The 11202-nt window shown below is 47.0% G+C and overlaps 1 protein-coding gene across 2 annotated transcripts; it reads left to right on the top strand.

Moving 5' to 3' along the window:
- Positions 1–125: 125 nt before the first annotated feature.
- Positions 126–7899, top strand: klhdc2 (kelch domain containing 2). Of its 2 annotated transcripts, none has more exons than XM_024437807.2 (14): positions 126–263; positions 958–1206; positions 1487–1566; positions 1685–1802; positions 2160–2272; positions 3262–3343; positions 3611–3694; positions 3816–3896; positions 4135–4193; positions 6202–6311; positions 6394–6466; positions 6631–6718; positions 6861–6913; positions 7135–7899. In XM_024437807.2, the coding sequence occupies exons 2-14, from the start codon at positions 964–966 to the stop codon at positions 7256–7258; spliced, it is 1308 nt and encodes a 435-aa protein (XP_024293575.1). In that variant the 5' UTR covers positions 126–263; positions 958–963; the 3' UTR covers positions 7259–7899. The 2 variants fall into 2 exon arrangements, with proteins under 2 accessions (XP_024293575.1, XP_042186131.1); XM_042330197.1 differs by having other exon boundaries at positions 155–263; positions 940–1206.
- Positions 7900–11202: the final 3303 nt, after the last annotated feature.

Here is an 11202-nt window from a genome sequence, read left to right as displayed (position 1 = left end):
TTGTCATCTTTGTGCTTTTTTACTTGACTGGTTAATGTTGGACAATAAAGCAAATAAGAATTGTGTTACTCTTCTGTACTTGCATAAATCAAATGATTATATTTGACCTCACAAAGATGGCGGAAATAAGAAGTTATTGGTTAATTCCGGTCAGGCATCTTGTAATTGACGACTTCAACCAGATGTCGCATAATAATCACTGAACAAAAACAACGTTTCACACTGAAGGCCAAAGCAGCCGTGGACCATTTAAAGCAGACTACGTAAGTGGATTTTTTGTTGTTGTTGTTGCTGCAAGGTTGCATAGTTCCTTTTATCAATGTTTAGGTGGCGTTAAAACGCAGTTAAATTGGTTGATAGGGCGAACTGTGTAGTACGTTAGCTAGCTTGCAGACAGCTAAGTTTGCTAACGTTGGCTAGGTAGCTTTTGGTGTCACGTTGAGTCGGTATAGGCAAAAAATTATGCTTACTGCAAACTAGTCTTTTTGCACAAGCTACGCATTTATATTGTCTTCATGATGGCAAGCAAGCCAACATCATGACTTGTGTTTCCATGTAAACCAACAGTCAGGGAACCAACCATCAGCCATGGTGGTACTGAAACAGTTGCCAGCTGTTGATATTAACTTACTTAGCCGGCAACAACAATTCTAGTCCTACCCTGTAACAGCTAACGCTATATATTTGACTAAAAAGAGAAGACATTTTACAATCTGAATGACTTATACATCTCTTAGAATTCATACTGTAAAACGTATTCTCTTTTTAGTCATACTAACCCTGTTCATAACAGCCCATTGTTGGCTGAGCTATCTGCTTAGCTATATCCTATAGCTAGCTGCATGTTGGGATGAGATTTAACTATAGTGAATGTTTGTATTGTTCCAATACCCCTCATACTCCTCTACTCTGAATCCCTGTGTATGCAAAACTATGTAGCTCTCTTCTCCCATCCAGGTGATCATGGCAGAAATGGAGGAGGACATTCCTGACCCCTTGCCTGTTGAGGAAGATGAGGAGTTGGAGAGGGATGAAGAGGAGGGAGAATTTGACTGGGTGGTGGATGAGGCTGATGAACTCGATGATGAGGATGTAGTTGTTCTGGACACAGAAGCAGAGCCCTTTGAGTTGGAGCAGCCAGCTGAGCGCAGTGGCCACATAGCAGTGGTGGATGGACACTACATGTACGTTTGGGGAGGATATAAGGTAAGCAAGTATGACAGGCATTCTGAATAGACTTTTGTTTATATGATAGTGTATCTAAATAATTTAATTTGGAACTATACCATTTTAATCAATGATTGAAACAATGATCAATGAGTCTTCAATCAATTATAGTTTTTATTGGAAGATTTGCTGTCAACTTTGACCTATGAATACCATTTGCCACAGTCCACTTTGCCAGATATAACACAGCCGAACTCCCAGCCAACATGTGTACAGATTATGTAATTCCATTGACTTCCCTCGTTTGTCTTGTCATTAGAATTCCCAGACCACTGGCTTCTTTGACTTATACTTGCCAAGGAATGAAATCTGGATCTACAACATGGAGACAGAACGATGGTAATAATGATTTTTAAATATACTTTTGTTAGTGTCTAGAGTGTCTCAAATGATATGGCTCCCTATATAGTGCCCTACTTTTGACCAGAGCCCTTATATCTACTGTCTGTATTTGCAGGAAGAAGCAGATGACTGCGGGTAACCTGCATACCTCCATGTCTGGCAGCTGTGGAGTGTGTGTGGATGGCGTCCTCTATCTGTTTGGAGGCCACCATGCCAGGGGAAACACTGACCGGGTGAGAATATACCGTGTGTGCATGTACATGGACTCTGTTATGTCTTGTAGAATCTTGGCACCTAAGGTTGTGTTCAGTCTGTCCCTTTTCAGAAACTGTGTTTACAAAAATATTTTATGTACTGCATGCTAAGAACTATGTTTTTGATAATTCTTTGGTTAAAATCCCCACTTTCAGCATCGGATGTTAATTCACCACGGCAGGATTTATTTATTTATTTATCTACATCTCACCTCAGAAGCCTGTTTTCCAACAAACCATTTAAATGTTAATGTCTGTTACGAAACTTATGATGTTGTACCTTTTTTGATTTCATACCATCGCAACGTTGTCCCTGTTCTGCTTCGTGGCCTTCAGGTCTTTCGGCTCCCCCTCCGAACACCGGCCCTCTGCTGGGAGGAGATGAAGGATCTCAAGGGCCTGGCCCCGTCCTGCAAGGACAAACTAGGCTGCTGGGTCCACAAGAACAGGTGAGGTGGCCCATTGGCAGGCAGTGAGTTAGATTATAGAACCGGTGAGGTGGCCCATTGGCAGTCAGTGAGTTAGATTATAGAACCGGTGAGGTGGCCCATTGGCAGTCAGTGAGTTAGATTATAGAACCGGTGAGGTGGCCCATTGGCAGTCAGTGAGTTAGATTGTAGAACCGGTGAGGTGGCCCATTGGCAGTCAGTGAGTTAGATTGTAGAACCGGTGAGGTGGCCCATTGGCAGGCAGTGAGTTAGATTATAGAACCGGTGAGGTGGCCCATTGGCAGTCAGTGAGTTAGATTATAGAACCGGTGAGGTGGCCCATTGGCAGGCAGTGAGTTAGATTATAGAACCGGTGAGGTGGCCCATTGGCAGGCAGTGAGTTAGATTATAGAACCGGTGAGGTGGCCCATTGGCAGGCAGTGAGTTAGATTATAGAACCGGTGAGGTGGCCCATTGGCAGGCAGTGAGTTAGATTATAGAACCGGTGAGGTGGCCCATTGGCAGGCAGTGAGTTAGATTATAGAACCGGTGAGGTTGCCCCTTTGGCAGGCAGTGAGTTAGATTATAGAACCGGTGAGGTTGCCCCTTTGGCAGGCAGTGAGTTAGATTATAGAACCGGTGAGGTTGCCCCTTTGGCAGGCAGTGAGTTAGATTATAGAACCGGTGAGGTTGCCCCTTTGGCAGTCAGTGAGTTAGATTATAGAACCGGTGAGGTGGCCCATTGGCAGTCAGTGAGTTAGATTATAGAACCGGTGAGGTGGCCCATTGGCAGGCAGTGAGTTAGATTATAGAACCGGTGAGGTGGCCCATTGGCAGGCAGTGAGTTAGATTATAGAACCGGTGAGGTGGCCCATTGGCAAGCAGTGAGTTAGATTATAGGTCTAACTCATTGCGCCATTACATATTGTTGTTGCGCCATTACATATTGCCTCTAAAGAAAGAGATGTTTATTTTGATGTTTCTCAATGAACTGCTCTGTGTGTCGACAGGCTAGTATTCTTCGGGGGCTACGGCTATATGGCACAAGGAGCTCACCGAGGGACATTTGAATATGATGAAACTTCATTCATGGTATGGTCAATTAATTCTACAACTCTGCAGCTGCTTTTTAATGGCAGTATGAAAACAATGGTCTGTTTAGTCTATTAGTCTGCAGCAAAGGGACTCGTCAGTAAGGGTAAATCCTTGGTCGTGTTCATTAGGCACACAACGGAAGAACATGGACTGAAACAGGGAAGGACAACCTGGACTTGTCCAATAAGAGTTGGTGTTTTGTAGAAAAATGTTTTCTGTTGCATGGCCTAATGAACGCAAGCCCTTCAATGTGTGTTGTAACAGGGAGATAATCCGGGGCGGGGCTGGAACAACCACATTCACATCTTAGACCTGGAGAAGTCCACTTGGAGCCAGCCAGTCACCAAGGTAACGCCGTTCCCATAAATCCTGTCACGTTACGACTTTGTGTTGGAAGCCATTTTGTACAGCTGTCTCAGTGGGAGCCCCATTCTCACCTCTCCTTTCCCTCCCTCTCTCCTGGCGAAAGGGCAACGCCCCCTCTCCCCGGGCAGCGCATGCCTGTGCCAAGGTGGGCAACCGAGGCTACGTGTTTGGGGGGCGTTACAGGGTAAGTAGGAATGTTCTTTGAAAATAGTTTACTCAAGCTCCTGCTGAGTTTATGGTCATGCTGTCTAATGTAAAACAATATCACTGGCCTGTAGACAGAGATTTAGATCTTCACGATGTTAATTTATATGATTTACATATTGTTATGCCTTGTTACATCATAGATTATAAAGGATATTGTGTTCTAAATGTTTGATGCTCTTCCTCCATATGAGTAAGGCTTGACTCTTTCGCAACAGGATTACCGCCTGAACGACATGTACTACATCGACATGGACTCCTGGGAGTGGCATGAAATGTATGCTATGGCAACTTATCCAAAATGTCCTCATGTTATAGCGTTATACGCATCCATTTTTTTATGGGAGGATGTTGTGTTCTTACCCATGGATGTCCTTGTGTGTTCACCATGATGGTACTAACAACTCTTAACCCTCTCCCCCTCCACCTCTCCCGGTCCCACCTCCCCCTCCACCTCTCCCGGTCCACCTCTCCCGGTCCCACTCCCGGTCCACCTCTCCCGGTCCCACCTCTCCCGGTCCCAACTCTCCCGGTCCCACCTCTCCCGGTCCCACCTCCCCCCTCCACCTCTCCCGGTCCCACCTCCACCTCTCCCGGTCCCACCTCCCCTCCACCTCTCCCGGTCCCACCTCTCCCGGTCCCACCTCCACCTCTCCCGGTCCCACCTCCACCTCTCCCGGTCCCACCTCCCCCGGTCCCACCTCTCCCGGTCCCACCTCTCCCGGTCCCACCTCTCCCGGTCCCACCTCCCGGTCCCACCTCTCCCGGTCCCACTCTCCCGGTCCCAACTCTCCCGGTCCCAACTCTCCCGGTCCCACCTCCCCCTCCACCTCTCCCGGTCCACCTCCACCTCTCCCGGTCCCACCTCCCCTCCACCTCTCCCGGTCCCACCTCTCCCGGTCCCACCTCCCCCTCCACCTCTCCCGGTCCCACCTCCACCTCTCCCGGTCCACCTCCCCTCCACCTCTCCCGGTCCCACCTCCCCTCCACCCTCCCGGTCCACCTCCACCTCTCCCGGTCCCACCTCCCGGTCCCACCTCCCCGGTCCCACCTCCCCCGGTCCCACCTCCCCGGTCCCACCTCCCCGGTCCCACCTCCCCCGGTCCCACCTCTCCCGGTCCCACCTCTCCCGGTCCCACCTCCACCTCTCCCGGTCCCACCTCCACCTCTCCCGGTCCCACCTCCACCTCTCCCGGTCCCACCTCCACCTCTCCCGGTCCCACCGGTCCCCCTCCACCTCTCCCGGTCCCACCCCCTCCACCTCTCCCGGTCCCACCTCCCCTCCACCTCTCCCGGTCCCACCTCCCCTCCACCTCCCGGTCCCACCTCCCTCCACCTCCCCGGTCCCACCTCCCCTCCACCTCCCCGGTCCCACCTCCCCTCCACCTCCCCGGTCCCACCTCCCCTCCACCTCCCCCGGTCCCACCTCCCCTCCACCTCTCCGGGTCCCACCTCCCCCTCCACCTCTCCCGGTCCCACCTCTCCCGGTCCACCTCTCCCGGTCCCACCTCTCCCGGTCCCACCTCTCCCGGTCCCATCTCTCCCGGTCCCATGTCCCACCTCCCCTCCACCTCCCCCTCCACCTCTCCCGGTCCCACCTCCACCTCTCCCGGTCCACCTCCCCTCCACCTCCCCTCCACCTCTCCCGGTCCCACCTCCCCCTCCACCTCTCCCGGTCCCACCTCCCCTCCACCTCTCCCGGTCCCACCTCTCCCGGTCCCACCTCTCCCGGTCCCACCTCCCCCTCCACCCTCCATGCTCCCCTCCACCTCTCCCGGTCCCACCTCCCCTCCACCTCTCCCGGTCCCACCTCTCCCGGTCCCACCTCCCCTCCACCTCTCCCGGTCCCACCTCCCCTCCACCTCTCCCGGTCCCACCTCCCCCTCCACCTCTCCATGCTCCCCTCCACCTCTCCCCTCCCGGTCCCACCTCTCCCGGTCCCACCTCCCCTCCACCTCTCCCGGTCCCACCTCCCCTCCACCTCTCCCGGTCCCACCCCACCTCTCCCGGTCCCACCTCCACCTCTCCCGGTCCCACCTCCACCTCTCCCGGTCCCCACCTCCACCTCTCCCGGTCCATGCTCCCCTCCACCTCTCCCGGCCCATCTCCACCTCTCCCGGGCCCATCTCCACCTCTCCCGGGCCCACCTCCCCCTCCACCTCTCCCGGTCCCACCTCCCCCTCCCCTCCACCTCTCCCGGTCTCACCTCCCCTCCACCTCTCCCGGTCCCACCTCCCCCTCCACCTCTCCCGGTCCCACCTCCACCTCTCCTTGGCCTTCTGCAGGAGTGTTCCTCAGCAGGGTCCTGTGGGACGCTCATGGCACTCCTTAACCCCTGTGTCACCTGACCACATATTCCTGTTCGGAGGCTTCACAACTTCCCGAGAGACGCTCAGTGAGTGAAGAATATTTAATTTTCCTTAAGAGTCCATGGCTCGACCACAATGAATTCCTCTATCTATTTGTCATATATACAGGTGATGCTTGGCTGTACTGTGTCAGCAAGAACGAGTGGCAGCAGTTCAAGCACAATCACACAGAGAGCCCCAGGTAATATCTCCATAGAGATCAATGAGTCTATAAAAACTATCTTCATGACAATATCACCAAATAAGTGGTTAGGAAAAGAAGCTGCGTGTCTCACTGTGTACATTGTTTGTGTTATGAGTCAGTGGTGATTTTTCTCTGATTTTGTGTGTGTGTGTGTGTGTCAGGCTCTGGCACACGGCCTGTTCCGGTCCTGGCGGAGAGGTGTTTGTGTTCGGTGGCTGTGCCAACAACCTGCTGTCCCATCAGCGAGCGGTGAGGACGGTTAGAACAACACTCAGTCATAAACTACTAGACCTTTCTTGGTGTCACTTGAAATTAGAACAAAAAAAAGATTGATAACCAGTTTTACTACCAAGTATAGTCTGAATATGTTCTTCCATTTCCTTTTCAACAGGCTCACAGCAAAGAGTTGCTGGTTTTCACGGTTCAACCCAAGTCACTTGTTCGGTGAGTAGAAACCGAACCCAGACAATATGGCCCATACACCGAAATACTGTTTTTCACTGCATGCATTAATGAACACAACCCAAAGTCCAGGTCCCTGTTTCAGTCAGTTTCCTTCTGCCTAATGAACACGTCAACTCTTGATACAATACATCTTGTGGTCAACCTAAAACTTACCTTCCCATGCGAACTGGGAAGTTAAATATTGCCTGATTTTGTTTTAGGTTCTGTATGGAAGCAGCGCTGCAGCACAGAGAGTTGCTATCTGGGTCCTGGGACTGCCTGCCTAAACATCTGCTACACACTCTCAGACAGAGGATGGGAGGCATCAACGCCCTGGGCTCATAAGAGCCATATACCACCACGTTCTTTGGGGTGGTAGGGTTGAGTGTGTATGAGATGGTTGACTGCCACGGCCGTGCTGCTAGCTGAACGAAGAGGGCAGCTCACCTGATCTGGTCACCAAGTGTCATGAGGAGTGGGTCGAGAAAAACAAAGTAAATTCGTGTAAATCATTTAGAGAAATGGAGGCTTTTGTAGGGACTAGTGTTGGCAAATCCCTTAGGCCAGTCAATCAGCAAACATGGCAACGTTATTTATCCTAATTCTGAGTGCTCTCTTTTATGATTGTATATATTGTATTGCATATATATGTGTGGATTTGGTGTGCCTGTGTTTAAAAAAAAAACAAAAAAATGTATATTTTTTTAAGTAAAAGTATCATGTATTCAATCCTGCTGGAGAAGTGGCATACCTTAGACCATGTTAGTCAGAAGAGGCTCGTGTAGCATTTTGTCTGTTTTAAATCAGGTAATACCAGTTACATTGGAGCCACATTGCACTGAATTTCATTATCAAGAAGTTACTTGTTTGGTATTATTCTTGTCTGATCTGCACAGCTTTCCCTTGACATTTTTATTAGAAAATATATTGTAAAAAAAATAAATGTTTAATTTTGAATTAAGAAAATAAACCAGACAAATATGCCAGATCCGATTCTGATCTTTTACATACACACATTATCTTGAATGATAAATGTAAAAATCTGTGAAACAACTGAGGGAAATGTAGGCTTTTCCTGTCATCCATATATTCATTTGCATATTATCGGTCAATTGAAGGCATCAATTAAGTCAGCATCGTCTTATTAAGGGATGGGTTGACTCATTGTCTCTGGTTTTCCTTTGCATCATGATACTGTCCAGATGGGAAGAAATCCCATGACCAATTTATTATTTGGCTGCCAGCAGATTAGCTGCTGATACTTTAACATTGCCATGGATGTTTCTAGATAAATCCATATCCTGAAACGAGCGATAAAAGGATGTGAAAACCAGAGCTCGCTTTTCACACTCATGGATGGTTAGTGATAAGTGACTAAGCAGTCATTCATATGGCCTAGGTGCTTGCTTAAATATTCCAGACTGCCAGAATAAGACCGAGGCAAATTTGTGTGATTTACTATATATATATATATATACAGTTGAAGTCGGAAGTTTACATACAATTTAGCCAAATACATTTAAACTCCAGTTTTTCACAATTCCTGACATTTAATCCTGTCATAGGTCAGTTAGGATCACCACTTTATTTTAATGTCAATCTGTCAATAAGAGTTGAGTGATTTATTTCAGCTTTTATTTCTTTCATCACATTCCCAGTGGGTCAGAAGTTTACATACACTCAATTAGTATTTGGTAGCATTGCCCTTAAAATGGTTTAACTTGGGTCAAATGTTTCGGATAGCCTTCCACAGGTTTACCACAATAAGTTGGGTGAATTTTGGCCCATTCCTCCTGACAGAGCTGGTGTAACTGAGTCAGGTTTGTAGGCCTCCTTGCTCACACACACTTTGTCAGTTCTGCCCACACATTTTATATAGGATTGAGCTCAGGGCTTTGTGATGGCCATTCCAATACCTTGACTTTGTTGTCCTTAAGCCATTTTGCCACAACTTTGGAAGTATGATTGTGGTCATTGTTCATTTGGAAGACCCATTTGTGACCAAGCTTTAAATTCCTGACTGATGTCTTGAGATGTTGCTTCAATATATAGAAACAGGACATGTTTGTCCTCTACACATAGAAGACAAATTGTGCAAGCTACTTTTATTTCTGTTCTAGATTATGGGGATATTATTTACATGCTACGGCATCAACACTTAAACCGCTGGATGCTACTTATCATTGCGCACTCAGATTTATTACGGGCGCTAGATACAGAACTCAACACTGTGTTTTATATCAACATGTGGGTTGGACTTCGCTGTCCATGAGACGAAAACAACATGCTCTCGTGTTTGTCTATAACGCACTTCTGAATAAACTACCTTCTGATTTATCAACACTTCTCAACATTATAATTATAATTCATGAAAACAGGTCTCAAACATGGATTACACTTGAGGCCCATGCGGTTTCCACAGAGTTGGGTATGGCTGCCTTTTCCTGTTATGCTCCTTGCCTATGGAATAGCCTGCAGACTAAACTTAAACTTGAGACTCTTGTCGCCCATTAAACATTTATTGGAGGATTTTTATTTTTCTATTTCTTGTAACTGTTTCGGGTAATGCAAGTTCTTGTGCTGTTAGGGGAATAACCTGTTAGGGGAATAACCTGTTAGGGGAATAACCTGTTAGTAGAATAACCTGTTAGGGGAATAACCTGTTAGTAGAATAACCTGTTAGGGGAATAACCTGTGTGTAAATGTAACAAACTGCTGCTGTATTTTTTGTGTTATCTGTGATGGTTTTGTCTTGTGCAGTTTCTTAATCATTGTACCTGCACTGTATATGTAAACATGTATACGCAGGGCCTGGCTGTAAAAGAGACCTTGGTCTCAGTCTGTGCTCCTTGTGAAATAAAGGTATGATAATCATATTCACATAATTTCCCCTCCTCATGATGGCATCCATTTTGTGAAGTGCACCAGTCCCCTCTGCAGCAAAGCACCCCACAACATGATGCTACCACCCCCGTGCTTCACGGTTGGGATGGTGTTCTTTGGCTTGCAAGCCCCCCCCCCCTTTTCCTCCAAACATAACTATGGTCATTATGGACAAACATTTTCATCAGACCAGAGGACATTTCTCCAAAAAGTACGATCTTTGTCCCCATGTGCAGTTGCAAACCGTAGTCTGGCTTTTTAATGGTGGTTTTGGAGCAGTGGCTTCTTCCTTGCTGAGTGGCCTTTCAGGTGATGTCGATATAGGACTCGTTTTACTGTGGATATAGATACTTTTGTACCTGTTTCCTCCAGCATCTTCACAAAGTCCTTTGATGTTGTTCTGAGATTGATTTGCACTTTTCGCACCAAAGTACGTTCATCTCTAGGAGACAGAATGTGTCTCCTTCCTGAGCGGAATGACGACTGCGTGGTCCCATGGTGTTTATACTTGTGTACTATTGTTTGTACAGATGAACGTGATACCTTCAGGCGTTTGGAAATTGCTCCCAATGATGAACCAGATTTGTGGAGGTCTACACATTCTTTTCTGAGGTCTTGGCTGATTTCTTTTGATTTTCCCAAGATGTTAAGCAAAGAGGCACTGAGTTTGAAGGTAGGCCTTGAAATGCATCCACATCCACAATACCTCCAATTGACTCAAATTATATCAATTAGCCTATCAGAACCTTCTAAAGCCATGACATCATTTTCTGGAATTTTCCAAGCTGTTTAAAGGCACAGTCAATTTAGTGTATGTAAACTTCTGACCCACTGGAATTGTGATACAGTGAATAATAAGTGAAATAATCTGTCTGTAAACTATTGTTGGAAAGATCACTTGTGTCATGCACACAGTAGATGTCCTAACCGACTTGCCAAAACTATAGTTTGAAATGTGTACAAGAAATGTGTGGAGTGGTTGAAAAACTAGTTTTAATGACTCCAACCTAAGTATATGTAAACTTCCGACTTCAACTGTGTGTATATATATATATATATATATATATATATATATATATATGTGTATATATATATATATATGTGTATGTATATATATGTGTATATACTGAACAAAAATATAAAATATGAATATAAACACAAGATGCAATGTGTTGGTCCCATGTTTCATAAACTGAAATAAAATAGCCCAGAATTAGCCCAAAAACTGATTAAACAGCATGATCATTACACAGGTGCACCTTGCGCTGGGGACAAAAGGCCACTAAAATGGTCAGTTTTGTCAACAATGCCACAGATGTCTTTAGTTTTGAGGGTGTGTACAATTGTCATGCTGACTGCAGCAAGGTCCATCAGAGCTGTTGCCGGAGAATGTCATGTTAATTTTT

This window comes from Oncorhynchus tshawytscha, linkage group LG11, assembly GCF_018296145.1.
Source record: "Oncorhynchus tshawytscha isolate Ot180627B linkage group LG11, Otsh_v2.0, whole genome shotgun sequence".
In the NCBI taxonomy this organism is placed as follows: Eukaryota; Metazoa; Chordata; class Actinopteri; order Salmoniformes; family Salmonidae; genus Oncorhynchus; species Oncorhynchus tshawytscha.
Note: the sequence above shows the minus strand (reverse complement) of the source record. Positions and strands in the feature narration are given on the sequence as shown.

Coding starts and splice junctions, on each gene's coding strand:
- klhdc2 (XM_024437807.2), top strand. CDS start 964: ATGGCAGAAATGGAGGAGGACATTCCTGACCCCTTGCCTGTTGAGGAA. Junction 4,194..6,201: donor TCCTGGGAGTGGCATGAAAT/GTATGCTATGGC, acceptor GGCCTTCTGCAG/GAGTGTTCCTCAGCAGGGTC. Junction 6,467..6,630: donor AATCACACAGAGAGCCCCAG/GTAATATCTCCA, acceptor TGTGTGTGTCAG/GCTCTGGCACACGGCCTGTT.